Consider the following 24,336-nt stretch of genomic DNA (forward strand, 5'->3'; position numbering starts at 1 on the left):
CGTCGCTCTCCTGCTGGGGCTGGGAATTTTGGGATTCCCACAGGAATTCCTCCCCATCCCAGATTTCGGGGGGCTCCGGGGGGCTCTGGGTGCGGCTCTGGGGTTGGGAATTCTGGGATTCCTGTGGGAATTGTTCCCAAATTTCGGGGGGCTCTCGGTGTCACTTTGGGGCTGGGAATTCCGGGATTCCTGTGGGAATTGTTCCCAAATTTTGGGGATTTTGGGGTTGGAGCTTGTCCTGCCTGAGGCTGGGAATTCCGGGATTCCTGCGGGAATTCTTCCCAAATTTTGGGGATTTTGGGGTTGGAGCTTGTCCTGCCTGAGGCTGGGAATTCCGGGATTCCCGTGGGAATTCCCATTCCAAATTTTGGGGATTTCGGGGTCAGAGCTCCTCGTGGGCGTCGCTCTCCTGCTGGGGCTGGGAATTTTGGGATTCCCACAGGAATTCCTCCCCATCCCAGATTTCGGGGGGCTCTTGGTGTCGTTGTGGGGTTGGGAATTCCGGGATTCCCGCGGGAATTCCTCCCAAATTTTGGGGATTTTGGGGTTGGAGCTTGTCCTGCCTGAGGCTGGGAATTCCGGGATTCCCGTGGGAATTCCCATTCCAAATTTTGGGGATTTCGGGGTCAGAGCTCCTCGTGGGCGTCGCTCTCCTGCTGGGGCTGGGAATTTTGGGATTCCCACAGGAATTCCTCCCCATCCCAGATTTCGGGGGGCTCCGGGGGGCTCTGGGGGTGGGAATTGCGGGATTCCCGCGGGAATTCCCGGCGCCGGCTCTCGGTGTCGCTGACGTAGCCGGGCTCGCCCGTGTAGTGCGTGGGGAAGAGCAGCAGCGGCTCCGCCGAGAACGCCCGCAGGTCCCGCCGGGAAAAGTGCCGGGAATACTCGGGGCTGCGGAAAAACGGGGGGAAAAGTGAAATTCGGGGAAATTTGGGAAAAAATGGGGGGAAATTGGGGAAAAAAAGGGAGAAAAATGGGGAAAATCTGGGGAAATTGGGGGGAAATTCAGGGAAACTGGGGAAAAAATGGGGGGAAATTGGGGAAAAAAAGGGGGGAAAATCCGGGGAAATTGGGGAAAAATGGGTGGAAAATGGGGGGGAAATTGGGTAAAAATTGGGGGGAAATTGGGGAATAAATGGGTGGAAATTGGGGAAAAAACGGGGGGAAAATGGGGGAAATTTGGGAAAAAATGGGGGGAAATTGGGGAAAAAAAGGGAGAAAAATGGGGAAAATCTGGGGAAATTGGGGGGAAATTCAGGGAAACTGGGGAAAACATGGGGGGAAATTGGGGAAAAGTGGGTAGAAATTGGGGGAAAAAAGGGGGGAAAATCCGGGGAAATTGGGGAAAAACGGGTGGAAAATGGGGGGGGAATTGGGGAATAAATGGGTGGAAATTGGGGAAAAAATGGGGGGAAAATCTGGGGAAAAATCTGGGAAAATTGGGGAAAAAATGGGGGGATGTTGGGGAAAAAAACGGGGAAATTGGGGGGAAATTGGGGAAAAAGCAGGGAAAAAATGGGGGAATTTAGGAAAAAATGGGGGAAAATCTGGGGAAATTGGGGGAAAAATGGGGGGAAATTGTGGGAAAATTGGGGAAAAAATGGGGGAAAATCCAGGGAAATTGGGAAAAAAACTAGGGTAAAATGGGGGGAAATTGGGGAAAAGTGGGTAGACATTGGGGAAAAAAAGGGGGGAAAATCCGGGGAAATTGGGGAAAAACGGGTGGAAAATGGGGGGAGAAATAGGGTAAAAATTGGGGGGAAATTGGGGAATAAATGGGTGGAAATTGGGGAAAAAACGGGGGGAAAATCCGGGGAAATTGGGGAAAAACGGGTGGAAAATGGGGGGGAAATTGGGTAAAAATTGGGGGGAAATTGGGGAATAAATGGGTGGAAATTGGGGAAAAAACGGGGGGAAATTGGGGGAATTTGGGGGAAAATTGGGGAAAAAATGGGGGGAAGTTGGGGGGAAAAACGGGGAAATTGGGGGGAAATTGGGGAAAAAACAGGGAAAAAATGGGGGAAATTAGGGAAAAAATGGGGGAAAATCTGGGAAAATTGGGGAAAAAATGGGGGAAAATCCAGGGAAATTGGGAAAAAAACTAGGGTAAAATGGGGGGAAATTGGGGAAAAGTGGGTAGACATTGGGGAAAAAAAGGGGGGAAAATCCGGGGAAATTGGGGAAAAACGGGTGGAAAATGGGGGGGAAATTGGGTAAAAAACGGGGAAATTGGGTAAAATTTGGGGGGAAATTGGGGAATAAATGGGTGGAAATTGGGGAAAAAACAGGGGGAAAATGGGGGAAATTTGGGAAAAAATGGGGGGAAATTGGGGAAAAAAAGGGAGAAAAATGGGGAAAATCTGGGGAAATTGGGGGGAAATTCAGGGAAACTGGGGAAAACATGGGGGGAAATTGGGGAAAAAAAGGGGGGAAAATCCGGGGAAATTGGGGAAAAATGGGTGGAAAATGGGGGGGAAATTGGGTAAAAATTGGGGGGAAATTGGGGAATAAATGGGTGGAAATTGGGGAAAAAACGGGGGGAAAATGGGGGAAATTTGGGAAAAAATGGGGGGAAATTGGGGAAAAAAAGGGAGAAAAATGGGGAAAATCTGGGGAAATTGGGGGGAAATTCAGGGAAACTGGGGAAAACATGGGGGGAAATTGGGGAAAAGTGGGTAGAAATTGGGGGAAAAAAGGGGGGAAAATCCGGGGAAATTGGGGAAAAAATGGGGGGATGTTGGGGAAAAAAACGGGGAAATTGGGGGGAAATCTGGGGAAATTGGGGAAAAAACAGGGAAAAAATGGGGGAAATTAGGGAAAAAATGGGGGAAAATCTGGGGAAATTGGGGGAAAAATGGGGGGAAATTGTGGGAAAATTGGGGAAAAAATGGGGGGAAATCCAGTGAAATTGGGAAAAAAACTAGGGTAAAATGGGGGGAAATTGGGGAAAAGTGGGTAGAAATTGGGGAAAAAAAGGGGGGAAAATCCGGGGAAATTGGGGAAAAAACGGGGGGAAATTGGGGGAATTTGGGGGAAAATCTGGGAAAATTGGGGAAAAAATGGGGGGAAGTTGGGGGGAAAAATGGGGAAATTGGGGGGAAATCTGGGGAAATTGGGGAAAAAACAGGGAAAAAATGGGGGAAATTAGGGAAAAAATGGGGGAAAATCTGGGGAAATTGGGGGAAAAATGGGGGGAAATTGGGGGAAAAATGGGGGAAAAATGGGGGAAAATTGGGGAAAAAATGGGGGGAAATCCAGTGAAATTGGGTAAAAACCAGGGGGAAATGGGGGGAAATTGGGGAAAAAATGTGGGGAAAATGAGGAAAAAATGGGGGGAAAAGGTGAAAATGGGGGGGAAATGGGGAGGAAATGAGGAAAATGTGAAAAATGGGGGGAAAAGGGGAAAAATGGAGGAAGATGGGGGAAATGGGGAAAAATGAGAAAAAAGTGAGAAATGAGGGAAAAAAGGAGAGACCCGAGAGAAGTACCCAAATCCCCCAAACCCCGTAGCTGGGTGCCAGTGGAACACGAGGGGCAGGAACTCATCCCGATATCCCAAATCCACTATTCCCAATGCCATAAATCCCATCAATCCCATAGATCCCATCAATCCCATAAATTCCTGACCCCACATCCCATAAATCCCATCATACCTGGGGTGCCGGTCGAACACGAGGGGCAGGAACTCATCCCTGTATCCCTGATCCCCCAAATCCCCCAAATCCCCCAAATCCCATCACTCCCGTACCTGGGGTGCCGGTCGAACACGAGGGGCAGGAACTCATCCCTGTATCCCTGATCCCACAGATCCCCCAAATCCCCCAAATCCCCCAAATCCCATCACTCCCGTACCTGGGGTGCCGGTGGAACACGAGGGGCAGGAACTCATCCCGGTATCCCTGATCCCACAAATCCCATAAATCCCCCAAATCCCATCAATCCCGTACCTGGGGTGCCGGTCGAACACGAGGGGCAGGAACTCATCCCTGTATCCCTGATCCCACAAATCCCATAAATCCCCCAAATCCCCCAAATCCCATCACTCCCGTACCTGGGGTGCCGGTCGAACACGAGGGGCAGGAACTCATCCCTGATCCCCCAAATCCCCCAAATCCCCCAAATCCCATCACTCCCGTACCTGGGGTGCCGGTCGAACATGAGGGGCAGGAACTCATCCCTGTATCCCTGATCCCACAAATCCCATAAATCCCCCAAATCCCATCACTCCCGTACCTGGGGTGCCGGTCGAACATGAGGGGCAGGAACTCATCCCTGTATCCCTGATCCCATAAATCCCCCAAATCCCCCAAATGCCATCAATCCCGTACCTGGGGTGGTGGTCAAACATGAGGGGCAGGAACTCATCCCTGTATCCCTGATCCCATAAATCCCCCAAATCCCCCAAATCCCATCACTCCCGTACCTGGGGTGGTGGTCAAACATGAGGGGCAGGAACTCATCCCTGTATCCCTGATCCCATAAATCCCCCAAATCCCCCAAATCCCATCACTCCCGTACCTGGGGTGCCGGTCGAACATGAGGGGCAGGAACTCATCCCTGTATCCCTGATCCCCCAAATCCCCCAAATCCCCCAAATCCCATCACTCCCGTACCTGGGGTGCCGGTCGAACATGAGGGGCAGGAACTCATCCCTGTATCCCTGATCCCACAGATCCCCCAAATCCCCCAAATCCCCCAAATCCCATCACTCCCGTACCTGGGGTGCCGGTCGAACACGAGGGGCAGGAACTCATCCCGGTATCCCTGATCCCATAAATCCCCCAAATCCCCCAAATCCCCCAAATCCCATCACTCCCGTACCTGGGGTGCCGGTCGAACACAAGGGGCAGGAACTCATCCCTGTATCCCTGATCCCATAAATCCCATAAATCCCCCAAATCCCCCAAATCCCATCACTCCCGTACCTGGGGTGCCGGTCGAACATGAGGGGCAGGAACTCATCCCTGTATCCCTGATCCCACAAATCCCCCAAATCCCCCAAATCCCATCACTCCCGTACCTGGGGTGCCGGTCGAACACGAGGGGCAGGAACTCATCCCTGTATCCCTGATCCCATAAATCCCCCAAATCCCCCAAATCCCCCAAATCCCATCACTCCCGTACCTGGGGTGCCGGTCGAACACGAGGGGCAGGAACTCGTCCCTGTATCCCTGATCCCACAGATCCCCCAAATCCCCCAAATCCCATCACTCCCGTACCTGGGGTGCCGGTCGAACATGAGGGGCAGGAACTCGTCCACCGGGATCATCTTGCCCAGGGGCTCGGCGGCCAGGAGCTTGCGGGCGCCGCGCAGCGACAGCGCGTAGCCCAGGCTCCAGTAGGAGTAGCCCGGCCGCAGCAGCTGCCGCACGCCCGGCACGCCGCGCTCCGCGCGCTCCGGCTCCAGCCGCTTCCGGCCCAGGTAGCTGGGAACAGCGGGGAGCGGCGGGGTCGGTGGGGTCAATGACATCAATGGTGTCATTGGGGTCATCGGGGTCAATGGGGTCACTGGGGTCAATGGGGTAATTTGGGTCAGTGAGGTCAACGGGGTCAGTGGGGTCAATGGGGTCATTTGGGTCATTGAGGTCATTGGGGTCAGTGGGGTCAATGGGGTCAGTGGGGTCATCGGGGTCAATGGGGTCAATGAGGTCAATGGGGTCAATGGGATCAATGGGGTCAGTGGGGTCAATGGGGTCAGTGGGGTCAATGGGTCATTTGGGTCAGTGAGGTCAATGGGGTCAATGGGGTCAGTGGGGTCAATGGGGTCAGTGGGGTCATCGGGGTCAATGAGGTCAATGGGATCAATGGGGTCAGTGGGATCAATGGGGTCAGTGGGGTCAGTGGGGTCAATGGGTCATTTGGGTCAGTGAGGTCAATGGGGTCAGTGGGGTCATTGGGGTCAATGGGGTCATCGGGGTCAATGAGGTCAATGGGGTCAGTGGGGTCAATGGGGTTAGTGGGGTCAGTGGGGTCATTGCGGTCAATGGGGTCATCGGGGTCAATGAGGTCAATGGGGTCAGTGGGGTCAATGGGTCATTTGGGTCAGTGAGGTCAATGGGGTCAGTGGGGTCAATGGGGTCAGTGGGGTCATTGGGGTCAATGGGGTCATTAGGGTCAATGGGGTCATCGGGGTCAATGGGGTCAATGGGGTCAGTGGGGTCAATGGGGTTAGTGGGGTCAGTGGGGTCAATGGGGTCAGTGGGGTCATTGGGGTCAATGGGGTCATCGGGGTCAATGGGGTCAATGGGGTCAATGGGGTCAATGGGGTCAGTGGGGTCAGTGGGGTCAATGGGTCATTTGGGTCAGTGAGGTCAATGGGGTCAGTGGGGTCAATGGGGTCAGTGGGGTCATCGGGGTCAATGAGGTCAATGGGATCAATGGGGTCAGTGGGATCAATGGGGTCAGTGGGGTCAGTGGGGTCAATGGGTCATTTGGGTCAGTGAGGTCAATGGGGTCAGTGGGGTCATTGGGGTCAATGGGGTCATCGGGGTCAATGAGGTCAATGGGGTCAGTGGGGTCAATGGGGTTAGTGGGGTCAGTGGGGTCATTGGGGTCAATGGGGTCATCGGGGTCAATGAGGTCAATGGGGTCAGTGGGGTCAATGGGTCATTTGGGTCAGTGAGGTCAATGGGGTCAGTGGGGTCAGTGGGGTCAATGGGGTCAGTGGGGTCATTGGGGTCAATGGGGTCATTAGGGTCAATGGGGTCATCGGGGTCAATGGGGTCAATGGGGTCAATGGGGTTAGTGGGGTCAGTGGGGTCAATGGGGTCAGTGGGGTCATTGGGGTCAATGGGGTCATCGGGGTCAATGGGGTCAATGGGGTCAATGGGGTTAGTGGGGTCAGTGGGGTCAATGGGGTCATTTGGGTCAGTGAGGTCCATGGGATGAATGAGGTCATTGGGGTCATCAGGGTCAATAGGGTCAGTGGGGTCATTGGGGTCAATGAGGTCAATGGTATTGGGATCAATGGGGTCATTGGGGTCATCGGGGTCATTTGGGTCAGTGAGGTCAATGGGGTCAGTGGGGTCAATGGGGTCAGTGAGGTCAATGGGGTCAGTGGGGTCAATGGGGTCAGTGGGGTCATTGGGGTCAGTGGGGTCATTGGGGTCAATGGGGTAATTTGGGTCAGTGGGGTCAATGGGGTCAGTGGGGTCATTGGGGTCAATGGGGTCAATGGGTCATTTGGGTCAGTGAGGTCCATGGGATGAATGAGGTCATTGGGGTCATCGGGGTCAATCGGATCAATGAGATTAATGGGGTCATTGGGATCAATGGGGCCAATGAGGTCAATGGGATGAATGGGGTCAATGGGATCAATGAGGTCAGTGGGGTCAATGGGGCAAATTAGGTCAGTGGGGTCAATGGGGTCATTGGGGTCAATGGGGTCATTGGGGTCAGTGAGGTCCATGGTATGAATGGGGTCAATGGGATCAATGAGGTCAATGGGGTCATTGGAACCAATGGGATCAATGAGGTCGATGGGATCAATGGGATGAATGGGTTCAATGGGGTCATTGGGATCAATGGGGTCATCGGGATCAATGGGATCAATGGTACTATTGGGATCGATGGGATCAATGGGATCCAAGAGGCCTCAGGAAATGGGGAGCAGTGGGATGAGAATGATGAGGATGAGGAGGGGGGGACGAAGGCTCACACGAGGTCCCCGGGGACTGGGGTGAGTCTTGGGATGAGGATGATGAGGATGATGAGGATGAGGAGGGGGGGACGAAGGCTCACACGAGGTCCCAGGGGACTGGGGTGAGTCTTGGGATGAGGATGATGAGGATGAGGATGAGGAGGGGACGAAGGCTCACACGAGGTCCCCAGGGATTGGGCTGAGTTTTGGGATGAGGACGAGGATGATGAGGATGAGGATGAGGAGGGGAGGAAGGCTCACACGAGGTCCCAGGGGACTGGGGTGAGTCTTGGGATGAGGATGATGAGGATGAGGATGAGGAGGGGACGAAGGCTCACACGAGGTCCCCAGGGATTGGGCTGAGTTTTGGGATGAGGACGAGGATGATGAGGATGAGGATGAGGAGGGGAGGAAGGCTCACACGAGGTCCCAGGGGACTGGGGTGAGTCTTGGGATGAGGATAAGGATGAGGATGATGAGGATGATGAGGGGACGAAGGCTCACACGAGGTCCCCGGGGACTGGGGTGAGTTTTGGGACGAGGACGAGGATGAGGAGGATGAGGATGATGATGAGGGGGGACGAAGGCTCACACGAGGTCCCAGAGGACTGGGGTGAGTTTTGGGACGAGGATGAGGATGAGGAGGATGAGGATGATGATGAGGGGGGATGAAGGCTCACACGAGGTCCCAGTCGATGGCCGCCTGCTCCAGCTGCTCCATCAGCTCCTCCAGGCGGCTGCGGAAGAAAACCTCGAAGCGCAGATCGTCCTCCAGCACCAGCGAGCGCCGCAGGCCCCGCGCCGAAATCTGGGAATGCCGGAGCGCCGGGAATGCCGGAGCGACCCGGAGCGCCGGGAGCCGCCCGGGAATCACCGCCCAGCCTCGGGAATTCCAGATGGACCCCGGGAGAGACGGGAATCACCGCCCAGCCTCGGGAATTCCAGGATTTGGGATGGACCCCGGGAGAGATGGGAATCACCGCCCACCCTCGGGAATTCCAGGATTTGGGATGGACCCCGGGAGAGCCGGGAATCACCACCCACCCTCGGGAATTCCAGATGGAACCCGGGAGAGACGGGAATCACCGCCCACCCTCGGGAATTCCAGGATTTGGGATGGACCCCGGGAGAGATGGGAATCACCACCCACCCTCGGGAATTCCAGATGGAACCTGGGAGAGACGGGAATCACCGCCCACCCTCGGGAATTCCAGGATTTGGGATGGAACCCGGGAGAGCTGGGAATCACCGCCCACCCTCGGGAATTCCAGATGGAACCCGGGAGAGACGGGAATCACCGCCCACCCTCGGGAATTCCAGGATTTGGGATGGAACCCGGGAGAGCTGGGAATCACCGCCCACCCTCGGGAATTCCAGATGGAACCCGGGAGAGACGGGAATCACCGCCCACCCTCGGGAATTCCAGGATTTGGGATGGAACCCGGGAGAGCCGGGAATCACCGCCCACCCTCGGGAATTCCAGATGGAACCCGGGAGAGACGGGAATCACCGCCCACCCTCTGGAATTCCAGATGGAACCCGGGAGAGCTGGGAATCACCGCCCACCCTCGGGAATTCCAGATGGAACCCGGGAGAGACGGGAATCACCGCCCAGCCTCGGGAATTCCAGGATTTGGGATGGACCCCGGGAGAGACGGGAATCACCGCCCACCCTCGGGAATTCCAGATGGACCCCGGGAATCACCGCCCAGCCTCGGGAATTCCAGGATTTGGGATGGACCCCGGGAGAGATGGGAATCACCACCCAGCCTCGGGAATTCCAGGATTTGGGATGGACCCCGGGAGAGATGGGAATCACCGCCCAGCCTCGGGAATTCCAGGATTTGGGATGGAACCCGGGAGAGCCGGGAATCACCACCCAGCCTCGGGAATTCCAGATGGACCCCGGGAGAGACGGGAATCACCACCCACCCTCTGGAATTCCAGATGGAACCCGGGAGAGACGGGAATCACCGCCCACCCTCTGGAATTCCAGGATTTGGGATGGACCCCGGGAGAGACGGGAATCACCGCCCACCCTCGGGAATTCCAGGATTTGGGATGGACCCCGGGAGAGATGGGAATCACCGCCCACCCTCGGGAATTCCAGATGGAACCCGGGAGAGACGGGAATCACCGCCCACCCTCTGGAATTCCAGGATTTGGGATGGACCCCGGGAGAGCCGGGAATCACCGCCCACCCTCTGGAATTCCAGGATTTGGGATGGACCCCGGGAGAGACGGGAATCACCGCCCACCCTCGGGAATTCCAGATGGACCCCGGGAGAGACGGGAATCACCACCCACCCTCGGGAATTCCAGATGGACCCCGGGAGAGACGGGAATCACCGCCCACCCTCGGGAATTCCAGGATTTGAAATGGACCCGGGAAGAGCTGGGAATCACCCCCCAGCCTCTGGAATTCCAGATGGAACCCAGGAGCACCGGGAATCACCCGGGAATCACCCCCCAGCCTCTGGAATTCCAGGATTGGGATGGAACCCAGGAGTGCCGGGAATCGCCGCCCAGCCTCGGGATTTCCAGGGTTTGGGATGGACCCCAAGGAGCACCACCCTCTGGAATTCCCTGAATTCCCTGGTCCCACTGGATCCTTCCTAAACACCCCAAATTCCCTAATTCCCATCCCAAACTCCCAAAATTCCCGAATTCCGGGCTCACCTCCTGCCAGACACGGAAGCAGCAGCTCCCAACTCCCTCCCACCCTTGGGAATTCCCTGAACTCCCCTGGACTCCCTGACCCCCATGGACCCTCTGGAACATTCCTGACCCCCCAAATTCCCGAATTCCCATCCCAAACTCCCAAAATTCCCGAATTCCGGGCTCACCTCCTGCCAGACGTGGAAGTGGCTGAGGAATCAGCAGCTCCTTAGGAATTCCCTGAATGTCCCCAAATTCCCCTGACCCCCATGGACCCTCTGGATCCTTCCAGACCCCCCAAATTCCCGAATTCCCACCCCAAATTCCGGAATTCCGGGCTCACCTCCTGCCAGATGCCAAAGTGGCTGAGGAAGCAGCAACTCCTTTGGAATTCCCTGAACTCCCCTGGACTCCCTGACCCCCATGGACCCTCTGGATCCTTCCTGACCCCCCAAATTCCCGAATTCCCACCCCAAATTCCGGAATTCCGGGCTCACCTCCTGCCAGACGCGGAAGTGGCTGAGGAAGCAGCCGACCTCGCCGCGGGTCAGGGGTCTCCCGTGGAAGGGGTCCCGGTACCCCGGCAGCATCCGCACCCCCAGCGCCTCCGCCTGGCTGCTGTTCAGGGCCCTGCGGAGCCCGGAACGTTCCGGAAGGGAATTCCGGGGGGATCTGGGGGAGGTTCCGGGAATTCCCGACCCCCCCCGGGGCTCACCGCCCGTCCACGGCCTCCACCAGCTTGGGGGAGACCCCCAGTTCCTGCAGCGTGCGCAGCATCCGCGCCCGGCGGTCCGGCCGGCGCCGCAGGTTGATCAGGAACACCTGGGAACGGGGAAAATCCGGGAAATTGGGAAAGATCCGGGGGGAATGGGGAGGTTTGGGGGGATTCACCCGAAATCCGGGGGGATTCACCCGAAATCCGGGGGGAAAACAGGGAAATCTGAGGAGAAATGGGGAGGTTTGGGGGGATTCACCCAAAATCCGGGGGGAAAACAGGGAAATTTGAGGAGAAATGGGGAGGTTTGGGGGGATTCACCCGAAATCCGGGGGAAAAGGTTGATCAGGAACACCTGGGAACGGGGGAAATCCGGAACATCGGGAAAGATCCGGGGGGATGGGGATTTGGGGGGATTCACCCGAAATCCGGGGGGAAAACAGGGAAATCTGAGGAGAAATGGGGAGATTTGGGGGGATTCACCCAAAATCCAGGGGGAAAACAGGGAAATCTGAGGAGAAATGGGGAGATTTGGAGGGATTCACCCGAAATCCGGGGGGAAAAAGGTTGATCAGGGACACCTGGGAACGGGGAAATCCGGAAAATTGGGAAAGATCCGGGGGGATGGGGAGGTTTGGGGGGATTCACCCAAAATCCGGGGGGAAAACAGGGAAATCTGAGGAGAAATGGGGAGATTTGGGGGGATTCACCCAAAATTTGGGGGGAAAAAGGTTGATCAGGAACACCTGGGAACGGGGAAAATCCGGAAAATCGGGAAAATTAGGAAAGATCCGGGGGGAATGGGGAGATTTGGGGGGATTCACCTGAAATCCGGGGGGAAAATGGGGAAATTTTGGGGGATTCACCCAAAATCCAGGGGGAATTGGGGAAATTTGGGGGAATTCACTGAAAATCCAGGGGGAATAGGGAAAATTCACCCAAAATCCCAAGGAAAAGGAGGAAGATGATCCAAAATCCCGAAGAAAAGGTGGGAAAAGGCCCCAAATCCCGAGGGAGAGGCCGGAATTCCGAGGGAGGGGCTCCCACCTCATCGAATCCCAGCTTGTCCAGGACCTTGGGAGGGACCCACACGTGGGGGGAGGGCTCGGCCGGAGGGAGCTTCACTGTGGGAACGGGAAAATCCCGTGGGAATGGGCCCCAAATCCCACGGGAATGGGCCCAAATCCCACGGGAATGAGCCCAAATCCCGTGGGAATGAGCCCCAAATCCCGTGGGAATGAGCCCCAAATCCCGTGGGAATGAGCCCCAAATCCCGTGGGAATGAGCCCCAAATCCCATGGGAATGAGCCCCAAATCCCGTGGGAATGAGCACCAAATCCCACGGGAATGAGCCCCAAATCCCGTGGGAATGAGCCCCAAATCCCGTGGGAATGAGCCCCAAATCCCGTGGGAATGAGCCCCAAATCCCGTGGGAATGAGCACCAAATCCCACGGGAATGAGCCCCAAATCCCGTGGGAATGAGCCCCAAATCCCACGGGAATGAGCCCCAAATCCCGTGGGAATGAGCCCCAAATCCCGTGGGAATGAGCCCCAAATCCCGTGGGAATGAGCCCCAAATCCCGTGGGAATGAGCCCCAAATCCCGTGGGAATGAGCACCAAATCCCACGGGAATGAGCCCCAAATCCCACGGGAATGAGCCCCAAATCCCGTGGGAATGAGCCCCAAATCCCGTGGGAATGAGCCCCAAATCCTGTGGGAATGAGCCCCAAATCCCGTGGGAATGAGCCCAAATCCCGTGGGAATGAGCCCCAAATCCCGTGGGAATGAGCCCCAAATCCTGTGGGAATGAGCCCCAAATCCCGTGGGAATGAGCCCAAATCCCGTGGGAATGAGCCCCAAATCCCGTGGGAATGAGCCCCAAATCCCACGGGAATGAGCCCCAAATCCCACGGGAATGAGCCCCAAATCCCACGGGAATGAGCCCCAAATCCCACGGGAATGAGCCCCAAATCCCGTGGGAATGAGCCCCAAATCCCGTGGGAATGAGCCCCAAATCCTGTGGGAATGAGCCCCAAATCCCGTGGGAATGAGCCCAAATCCCGTGGGAATGAGCCCCAAATCCCACGGGAATGAGCCCCAAATCCCGTGGGAATGAGCCCCAAATCCTGTGGGAATGAGCCCCAAATCCCGTGGGAATGAGCCCCAAATCCCGTGGGAATGAGCCCCAAATCCCGTGGGAATGAGCCCCAAATCCCACGGGAATGAGCCTCAAATCCCACGGGAATGAGCCCCAAATCCCGTGGGAATGAGCCCCAAATCCCATGGGAATGAGCCCCAAATCCCGTGGGAATGAGCCCCAAATCCCACGGGAATGAGCCCCAAATCCCACGGGAATGAGCCCCAAATCCCACGGGAATGAGCCCCAAATCCCACGGGAATGAGCCCCAAATCCCGTGGGAATGAGCCCCAAATCCCGTGGGAATGAGCCCCAAATCCCACGGGAATGAGCCCCAAATCCCACGGGAATGAGCCCCAAATCCCACGGGAATGGGCCCCAAATCCCACGGGAATGAGCCCCAAATCCCGTGGGAATGAGCCCCAAATCCCACGGGAATGAGCCCCAAATCCCACGGGAATGAGCCCCAAATCCCACGGGAATGAGCCCCAAATCCCACGGGAATGAGCCCAAATCCCACGGGAATGAGCCCCAAATCCCACGGGAATGAGCCCCAAATCCCACGGGAATGAGCCCCAAATCCCGTGGGAATGAGCACCAAATCCCGTGGGAATGAGCCCCAAATCCCACGGGAATGAGCCCCAAATCCCACGGGAATGAGCCCCAAATCCCGTGGGAATGAGCCCCAAATCCCACGGGAATGAGCCCCAAATCCCGTGGGAATGAGCCCCAAATCCCGTGGGAATGAGCCCCAAATCCCACGGGAATGAGCCCCAAATCCCACGGGAATGAGCCCCAAATCCCACGGGAATGAGCCCCAAATCCCGTGGGAATGAGCCCCAAATCCCACGGGAATGAGCCCCAAATCCCGTGGGAATGAGCCCCAAATCCCGTGGGAATGAGCCCCAAATCCCACGGGAATGGGCCCCAAATCGAATCCCTGGATCCTCTGGGATTATCCCAAAGCCCTGGATCCTTTGGATCTGTTGGGATCCTTTGGATCTGTTGGGATCCTTTGGGATCCTTCCCTCCCCGTGATCCCAAATCTCTGGATCCAATGGGATGATCCCAAAGCCCTGGATCCCTGAGGATCCTTTGGGATCCTTCCCTCCCCCAATCCCAAATCCCTCGATCCATTGGGATCCTCCTCCCTCCCCCAATCCCAAGGCCCTGGATCCTTTGGGATCCTTTGGGATCCTTTGGGATCCTCCTCTCCCCCACAATCCCAAGGCTGTGAATCCATTGGGATCCATTGGGATTCACTGGAATCCTTCCCTCCCCCACAACCCCAAGGCCTTGGATCCTTTGGGATCCATTGGGATCCTTTGGGATCCTTCCCTTCTCCAATCCCAAATCCTTGGATCCTTTGGGATCCTTTGGGATCCATTGGGATCCTTCCCTTCTCAAATCCCAAATCCTTGGATCCCTTGGGATCCTTTGGGATCCTTCCCTTCTCCAATCCCAAATCCTTGGATCCCTTGGGATCCTTTGGGATCCTTCCCTTCTCCAATCCCAAATCCTTGGATCCTTCGGGATCCTTCGGGATTCTTTGGGATCCTTCCCTTCTCCAATCCCAAATCCTTGGATCCATTGGGATCCTTTGGGATCCTTTGGGATCCTTTGGGATCCTTTGGGATCCTTTGGGATCCATTGGGATCCTTCCCTTCTCCAATCCCAAGGCCCTGGATCCATTTGGATCCATTGGGATTCCTTGGGATCCTTCCCCTCCCCCTGGATCCCAAGGCTCCGGATCTTTGGGATAATCCCAAAGCCCTGGATCCCTTGGGATCCCTTGGGATCCTTTTGGATTTCCCTTCTCCAATCCCAAGGCTCTGGATCCTTTGGGATCAATTTGGATCCATTTGGATCCTTCTCCTGGCCCTGGATCCCGAGGCCCCGGATCTTTGGGATGATCCCGAGGCCCCGGATCTTTGGGATGATCCCGAGGCCCCGGGGATCCCGGGATCCGCCGGGATCTCACCCATGATCTCCAGCTGGACGTGCAGGAAGTTCTCGGCCTCGTCCCGCAGGGAGCTCTGGGAGCGCAGCGGCACCGGCAGGAACCCGAACTGCTCCCGGTTGGACACGAACATCTGCACCCCTGGAATGGGATCGGGAACGTCGGGAATGTCGGGAATGTCGGGATCGGGATCAGGGATAACGGGATCGGGATCGGGAATGTTGGCATCGGGAATGGGATCAGGGTTGGGATCGGGGATGGGATCGGGAATGGGATCGGGAACGTTGGGATCAGGGATGGGATCGGGGATGGGATCGGGAATGTTGGGATTGGGAACATTGGGATCAGGGATGGGATCGGGGATGGGATCGGGAATGTTGGGATCGGGGATGGGATCGGGAATGTTGGGATTGGGAACGTTGGGATCAGGGATGGGATCGGGGATGGGATCGGGAATGTTGGGATTGGGAACATTGGGATCGGGGATGGGATCGGGAATGGGATCGGGAACGTTGGGATCAGGGATGGGATCGGGGTTGGGATCGGGGATGGGATCGGGAATGGGATCGGGATCAGGAACGGGACCAGTGCGGGATCAGGGTGGGGGAGTCGGGATCACCCCAAGTCCATCTCAAATCCCAGCCCAGTTCCAAACCCGACCCGACTCAACTGAACCCAAAACAACCCAACTGAACCCAACCCAACCAAACCAAACCAACCCAACCAACCCAACCCAACCAACCCAACTGAACCCAACCAACCCAACCAAACCAACCCAACCAAACCAACCCAACTGAACCCAACCAAACCAACCCAACTCAACCCAACCCACCCCAACCCAACCCAACCAAACCAACCCAATGCAACCCAACTGAACCCAACCAAACCAACCCAACCCAACCCAACCAACCCAACCCAACCAACCCAACTCAACCCAACTCAACCCAACCCACCCCAACCCAACCCAACCAAACCAACCCAACCCAACCGAACCCAACCAAACCAACCCAACCCAACCAACCCAACCCAACCCAACCAACCCAACCCAACCAACCCAACTGAACCCAACCAAACCAACCCAACCCAACCCAACCAACCCAACCCAACCAACCCAACTCAACCCAACTCAACCCAACCCACCCCAACCCAACCCAACCAAACCAACCCAACCCAACCGAACCCAACCAAACCAACCCAACCCAACCAACCCAACCCAACCCAACCAACCCAACCCAACCAACCCAACTGAACCCAACCAAACCAACCCAACCCAACCCAACCCAACTCAACCAACCCAACTCAACCAAACCAAACCCAACTCAGCCCATCCAAACCCAACCCAACCCATCCCAACCCATCCCAACCCAACCCAAGCCCATTGATCCCACACCGATGCTCACCGGTGTGCCGGCAGGCGGCGGCAAAGACGAGGACGTCATCCCAACCCAACTCAATCCAACCCAACCCAACCCAACTCAACCCAACCCAACCCAACCCAACCCAACCCAAGGACTGGTGCCAATGCTCACCGGCGTGCCGGCAGGCGGTGGCGAAGATGAGGATGTCATCCCAGCCCAAGCCAACCCAACCCAACTCAAGCCAAGCCAAGCCAAGCCAAGCCAAGCCAAGCCAAGCCAAGCCAAGCCAAGCCAAGCCAAGCCAAGCCAAGCCAAGCCAAGCCAAGCCAAGGACTGGTGCCGAGGCTCACCGGCGTGCCGGCAGGCGGCGGCGAAGACGAGGATGTCGTCGAAGGGGCCGGTGTAGCCGGGCGGCGGCGGGTGGAAGGCCAAGAGCCGCGAGCGCTCCCGGCGCAGGTCCAGCAGGAAGGTGGAGTGAACCATCGGCACCGCGAAGCAGCCCCGGCGCTCCCGGCGCCGGATCGGCAGGTAGTCGGCCGTGCGGCGGTAATAGCCCTGGCACAGAGTGACCGCTGGGAGTGACCGCTGGGAATGGGGAGTGACCACTGGGAAAGGGGAGTGACCACTGGGAATGGGCACTGGGAATGGGGAGTGACCAATGGGAATGGGGAGTGACCAATGGGAAAGGGGAGTGACCAATGGGAATGGGCACTGGGAATGGGGAGTGACCACTGGGAATGGGGAATGACCAATGGGAATGGCCACAGGGAATGGGGAAGTGACCACCGGGAATGGGGAGTGACCACTGGGAATGGGGAGTGACCAATGGGAAAGGGGAGTGACCAATGGGAATGGCCACTGGGAATGGGGAGTGACCACTGGGAATGGGGAGTGACCACTGGGAAAGGGGAGTGACCAATGGGAATGGCCACTGGGAATGGGGAGTGACCACTGGGAATGGGGAGTGACCAATGGGAATGGCCACTGGGAATGGGGAGTGACCACTGGGAAACGGGAGTGACCAATGGGAATGGCCACAGGGAATGGGGAAGTGACCACCGGGAAATGGGAGTGACCACTGGGAATGGGGAGTGACCACTGGGAATGGGGAGTGACCAATGGGAATGGCCACTGGGAATGGGGAGTGACCACTGGGAATGGGGAGTGACCAATGGGAATGGGGAATGACCACTGGGAATGGGGAGTGACCAATGGGAATGGGGAATGACCAATGGGAATGGCCACTGGGAATGGGGAGTGACCACTGGGAATGGGGAGTGACCACTGGGAAAGGGGAGTGACCACTGGGAAAGGGGAGTGACCACTGGGAATGGGGAGTGACCAATGGGAATGGCCACTGGGAATGGGGAGTGACCACTGGGAATGGGGAGTGACCACTGGGAAAGGGGAGTGACCACTGGGAAAGGGGAGTGACCAATGGGAGTGACCACTGGGAATGGGGAGTGACCACTGGGAATGGGGAATGACCAATGGGAATGGCCACTGGGAATGGGGAGTGACCACTTGGAACGGGGAGTGACCACTGGGAATGGGGAGTGACCACTCGGAATGGCCACTGGGAATGGGGAATGACCAATGGGAATGGCCACTGGGAATGGGGAATGACCACTTGGAACGGGGAGTGACCACTGGGAATGGGGAGTGACCACTGGGAATGGGGAGTGACCACTGGGAATGGGGAGTGACCACTGGGAATGGCCACAGGGAATGGGGAGTGACCACTGGGAATGGGGAGTGACCGATGGGAAAGGGGAGTGACCAATGGGAATGGGCACTGGGAATGGGGAATGACCACTGGGAATGGGGAGTGACCAATGGGAATGGCCACAGGGAATGGGGAGTGACCACTGGGAATGGGGAGTGACCACTGGGAATGGGGAGTGACCACTGGGAATGGGCACTGGGAATGGGGAGTGACCAATGGGAATGGCCACTGGGAATGGGGAATGACCACTGGGAAAGGGGAGTGACCACTGGGAATGGGCACTGGGAATGGGGAATGACCACTGGGAATGGGAGTGACCACTGGGAATGGGGAATGACCAATGGGAATGGCCACAGGGAATGGGGAATGACCACTGGGAATGGGGAATGACCAATGGGAATGGCCACAGGGAATGGGGAAGTGACCACCGGGAAATGGGAGTGACCACTGGGAATGGCCACAGGGAATGGGGAGTGACCACTGGGAATGGGGAGTGACCACTGGGAATGGCCACAGGGAATGGGGAGTGACCACTTGGAACGGGGAGTGACCGCTGGGAATGGGGAGTGACCACTGGGAAAGGGGAATGACCAATGGGAATGGCCACAGGGAATGGGGAATGACCAATGGGAATGGGGAATGACCAATGGGAATGGGGAATGACCAATGGGAAAGGGGAGTGACCACTGGGAATGAGCACTGGGAATGGGCACTGGGAACGGGCACTGGGAATGGTCAGTTAGAATGGGCACTGGGAATGGGGAGTGACCACTGGGAATGGGGAGTGACCACTGGGAATGGGCACTGGGAATGGGGAGTGACCACTGGGAATGGGGAGTGACCACTGGGAATGGGGAGTGACCACTGGGAATGAGCACTGGGAACGGGCACTGGGAGTGACCACTGGGATTGGTCAGTGCCCCCGGCCCCGCCCGGCCCCGCCCTCACCTGCGCGGTGGCGCCGCACCAGAAGTTGGAGTAGGCGGCGCGCGAGTCCAGCATCGGCGCCACCACGGTTCTGTTCTCGGCCACCAGCACGGCCAGCGTGTCCGGGTTCAGCAGGACATTGTCCGCGTCCAGGAACTGCGGGGAGACACAGCTGGGGACACCTGGGGGCACCTGGGACACACCTGGGCACACCTGGGGACACCTGGGGACACACCTGGGGACACCTGGGGACACCTGGGGACACCTGGAGCACCCCCAGCGTGTCCGGGTTCAGCAGGACATTGTCCGCGTCCAGGAACTGCGGGGAGACACACCTGGGGACACCTGGGACACCTGGGAACACCTGGGGACACCTGGGAACACCTGGGGACACCTGGGAACACCTGGGCACACCTGGGGACACCTGGGGACACCTGGGGACACCTGGGGACACCTGGGGGCACCTGGAGCACCCCCAGCGTGTCCGGGTTCAGCAGGACATTGTCCGCGTCCAGGAACTGCGGGGAGACACAGCTGGGCACAGCTGGGGACACCTGGGGGCACCTGGGGACACCTGGGAACACCTGGGAACACCTGGGCACACCTGGGGAAACCTGGGCACAGCTGGGGGCACCTGGAGCACCCCCAGCGTGTCCGGGTTCAGCAGGACATTGTCCGCGTCCAGGAACTGCGGGGAGACACAGCTGGGCACAGCTGGGGGCACCTGGGGACACCTGGGGACACCTGGGCACAGCTGGGGACACAGCTAGGCACACCTGGACACACCTGGGCACACCTGTGGGGCACCTGGGCACAGCTGAGGCACACCTGGGACACACCTGGGGGCACCTGGACACACCTGGGCCACACCTGGGCACACCTGGGGGCACCTGGGACACCTGGGACACACTTGGGGGCACCTGGGGCACACCTGGGATATCTCAGGGACCCCCAAAAATCAGACAGGGCCACTCATGGGTGCAGGTTTCCCCAACGTCCCCCACCCCAGGGCTCCGTTTGTCCCCTCTGGGGTGACTTTTGCCCCCCACCCCGGGGCTCAGGGACCCTTGGGGACCCCTCCCCAAATTCGGGGACCCCTCCCCAAATTGGGGATCCCCCCCAAATCACACCTCGGCTTGGCTGTCCTGTTTCCCTCACCCAGGGCTCCGTTTGTCCCCTTTGGGGTGACTTTTTCCCCCCACCCCAGGGCTCAGGGACCCTTGGGGACCCCTCCCCAAATCGGGGGACCCCTCCCCAAATTCGGGGACCCCTCCCCAAATTCGGGGCCCCCCCGTACCAGCAGGTAGTCGGCCCACATGGCCCGGGCAGCCTCCAGGGCCTCCTGGCGCAGCCTCATCAGGTGCTCATAGCGAGAGGGGCTCCAGTGCTTGGGGCCCTCCTCGTCGGGGAAGGACCTGGGGGGCACCGGGGGGGCACCTCAGACACCCCAAAATCCCGGGGAGAGCCCCCCAAAATCCTGGGGAGCACCCCGAAATCGGGGCACCCACAGGGACCCTCCAAAACTGGGGACAGTCACAAAATTTCAGCCCCGACTCATTGGGGATTGACCTGGGGGGCACCGGGGGGGCACCTCAGACACCCCAAAATCCGGGAGAGAGCCCCCCAAAATCCCAGGGACCCCCCCAAAATCCTAGGGACCCCCCCCCCCAAAATTTGGGGATCCACAGGGACCCTCAAAACCTGGGGCAGTCCCAAAAATGTGGGGACTCCTCTCCCCAAATTTGAGTTCCTCCTCCTTGGGGATTGACCTGGGGGGCACCGGGGGGGCACCAAGACACCCCAAATTCTGGGGACAGACCCCCAAATTTCCGAGAGACCCCACCCAATTCTGGGGAGACCCGCCCCAAAATCCTGGGGAGCCCCCTGAAATTTGGGCACCCACAGGGACCCTCCAAAACTTGGGACAGTCCCAGAATTTGGGTCTCTCCTCATCGGGGAACGACCTGGGGGCATCAGGGAGGCACCTCAGACACCCCAAAATCCCGGGGAGAGCCCCCCAAAATCCCAGGGACCCCCCCAAAATCTTAGGGACCCCCCCCAAAATTTAGGGATCCACAGGAACACTCAAAAGCTTGGGACAGTCCCAAAATTTTGGGAGTCCTCCCCCCAAATTTGGGTCTCTCCTCCTTGGGGATTGACCTGGGGGGCACCAGGGGGGCACCTCAGACACCCCAAAATCCCTTTGAGACCCTCCAGGATCCCTCAAACACCCCCGGGACCCCCCAAAATCCCACAGGAACCCCCCCAAAAATGTGTCAGAGCCCCCAAAATGTCTCAAACCCCCCAAAATTCCTTTGAGCCCCCCAGACTCATGTGGTCTCTTCCTGCTGCCTCCCCTCCCCAAAGTGACCAAACCCCCAGAAAAACCCCCAAAAAACCCCCCAAAATCCCTCCCTGATCACCCCCATACCCCCCAAAATGCGTCAGAGCCCCCCAGAAATGCGTCAGAGCCCCTCAAAATTTCTCAAACCCCCCCAAAAATGCCTCAGAGCCCCCCAAACCCACGTGGGCTGCTCCTGGTTTCTCCCCTTCCTATAATGACCAAATCCCCCAAAAAAACCCAAAAAACACCCCCAAAACCCCACCCTGAACACCCCCAGACCCCCAAAAATGCATCAGAGCCCCCCAAAAATGCATCAGATCCCCCCAAAAGTGTGTCAGAGCCCCCCAAAAATGCATCAGAGCCCCCCAAAAATGCGCCAGAGCCCCCCAGACCAACGTGGTCTCTTCCTGCTGCCTCCCCTCACCAAAGTGACCAACCCCCCAAAACCCCCCCAAAAACCGCCCCCAAAACCCCCCAAAATCCCACAGAAACCCCCCAAAAAAACGCCTGGGAGCCCCCCGAAGGCCTGGGAGCCCCCCGAAGCCCCCCGGCCTCACGTGGGCTGCTCCTGGTGCCTCCAGAGCACGCGGTGGTAGCGGCCCCGCACGCGGCCCAGCCACGCCGCCAGCACGGCCGAGGTGTTGTCCACGCTGTGGTCAGCGGCCACCCTGGGGTCACACGGGGGTCACGGGGGTCACTCGGGGTCACAGGGGTCACTCAGGGGTCACAGGGGTCACTCAGGGTCACAGAGGTCACTCGGGGTCACAGTGTCACACTCGCACCCAGAGGTGTCCACGCTGTGGTCAGTGGCCACCCTGGGGTCACATGGGAGTCACAGGGGTCACTCGGGTCACGGGGGTCACAGGGGCCACTCAGGGGCTACAGGGGTCACACAGGGGTCACAAAGGGTCACTCAGGGTCACAGGGGTCACTCAGGGTCACAGGGGTCACTCAGGGGTCACAGTGTCACACTCGCACCCAGAGGTGTCCACGCTGTGGTCAGTGGCCACCCTGGGGGGACAGAGGGGTCACAGAGGGGTCACGGGGGTCACAAAAGGTCACTCAGGGTCACGGGGGTCACACAGGGTCACTCGGGGTCACACAGGTGGTGTCACACACAGGAATGTCACAGTGTCCCCCCAGTGTCCCCTCGGTGTCCCCAGTCCCACCAGAGCGCCATCCTGGCCGTGGGGTGCCGTGTCCCCCCAGTGTCCCCAACCCCCAACCCCCCAAAATGTCCCCGATGTCCCCAATGTCCCCAGTGTCCCAAATGTCCCCCCAATGTCCCCAATGTCCCCGTGTCCCCAATGTCCCCAATGTCCCCAGTGTCCCCAGTGTCCCCAATGTCCCCAATGTCCCCAATGTCCCCAATGTCCCCAATGTCCCCAGTGTTCCCAACATCCCCAATCCCCCCACTGTCCCCAATGTCCCCAGTGTCCCCAGTGTCCCCAGTGTCCCCAATGTCCCCATTGTCCCCAATCCCCCCACTGTCCCCAATGTCCCACTATCCCCACTGTCCCCATGTCCCCTCTGTCCCCACCACAGCGCCATCCTGTCCGTGGGGTGCCGCAGCCTCTCCAGCCCTCCCAGCACCAGCGGCAGCGCGTGGGCCGCGTTCCGCGCCAGCAGCGCCACGGCCACGCGCGGCGGCCGCAGCGGCGACTCCGGGTTCCAGCGCTCCTCGGGGAAATAGGCGGCGGCGGGGCCGGGCCCGAGCCCGAGCCCCGGGCGGGGAGCGCGGCCCGGCGCCGCCAGCAGCGGCAGCAGCAGCGGCAGCAGCGGCGGCCACGGCCGCGCCGCCATCTTGGGCCGCCCTCACGGCGGGCCACGCCCTTCCCCTCGCCCGCCTCGCGATGGCCACGCCCACTGCGCGCTGATTGGTCGGGCCGCGCCGGAGGCCACGCCCACCCACCAGCGCCATATATGGGCAGCGGCGGTGAAGCCACGCCCACTGCGCGCTGATTGGTCGGGCCGCGCCGGAGGCCACGCCCACCCACCATCGCCATATATGGGCAGCGGCGGTGAAGCCACGCCCACTGCGCGCTGATTGGTCGGGCCGCGCCGGAGGCCACGCCCACCCACCAGCGCCATATATGGGCAGCGGCGGTGAAGCCACGCCCGCTGCGCGCTGATTGGTCGGGCCGCGCCGGAGGCCACGCCCACCCACCAGCGCCATATATGGGCAGCGGCGGTGAAGCCACGCCCACGTTGTTGTCATAAAAAATTGGATTTTTTCCCATTTCTGCTCCCAAACGGACCCAAAATTTGATTTTTTTCAGGCCAGTTTTGCCCCTCCCATTTCCTCCCGATTCATCCCAGTCCCTCCCAGTCCAAATTCCCGATTTTTCCATGGATAAAAAAGGAAAATTTCCCAATTCCTGCTCCCAAACAGACCTAAAATTTGTGTTTTTCAGCCCATTTTTACTCCTTTTTACCCCTCCCAGTTCACCCCAGTTCAAATTCCCAATTTTTCCATGAATAAAAAAGGGAAATTTCCCATTCCTGCTCCCAAATGGACCCAAAATTGGCTTTTTTCAGGCCAGTTTTATCCCTCCAAGTTTATACCAGTCCCTCCCAGTTTATCCCAGTTCATCCCAGACCCTCCCAGTCCAAATTCCCAATTTTTCCATGGATAAAACTCAAAATTTTCCCCATTTCTGCTCCCAAACAGAACCAAAATTTGCTTTTTTCAGCCCAATTTTATCCCTCCCAGTATATCCCAGTCCCACCCAGTCCAAATTCCCGATTTTTCCATGGATAAAAAAGGAAAATTTCCCAATTCCTGCTCCCAAACAGACCTAAAATTTGTGGTTTTCAGCCCATTTTTACTCCTTTTTACTCCTCCCAGTTCATCCCAGTCCAAATTCCCA

General features: G+C 58.0%; 1 protein-coding gene across 1 annotated transcript; it reads right to left on the reverse strand.

Moving 5' to 3' along the window:
• Positions 1 to 605: 605 nt before the first annotated feature.
• On the reverse strand, positions 606 to 23,124 carry LOC110479085 (procollagen galactosyltransferase 1). Its single transcript, XM_077787757.1, has 12 exons — positions 23,007 to 23,124; positions 22,024 to 22,134; positions 20,420 to 20,537; positions 19,144 to 19,278; positions 16,820 to 17,024; positions 15,133 to 15,252; positions 12,060 to 12,136; positions 11,013 to 11,119; positions 10,795 to 10,927; positions 8,320 to 8,447; positions 5,220 to 5,426; positions 606 to 891 (listed from the first exon to the last, which is right to left on the reverse strand). The coding sequence occupies exons 1-12, from the start codon at positions 23,015 to 23,017 to the stop codon at positions 627 to 629; spliced, it is 1,617 nt and encodes a 538-aa protein (XP_077643883.1). The 5' UTR covers positions 23,018 to 23,124; the 3' UTR covers positions 606 to 626.
• Positions 23,125 to 24,336: the final 1,212 nt, after the last annotated feature.

The sequence above is a fragment of the Lonchura striata genome, chromosome 21 (assembly GCF_046129695.1).
Source record: "Lonchura striata isolate bLonStr1 chromosome 21, bLonStr1.mat, whole genome shotgun sequence".
Taxonomy (NCBI): domain Eukaryota; kingdom Metazoa; phylum Chordata; class Aves; order Passeriformes; family Estrildidae; genus Lonchura; species Lonchura striata.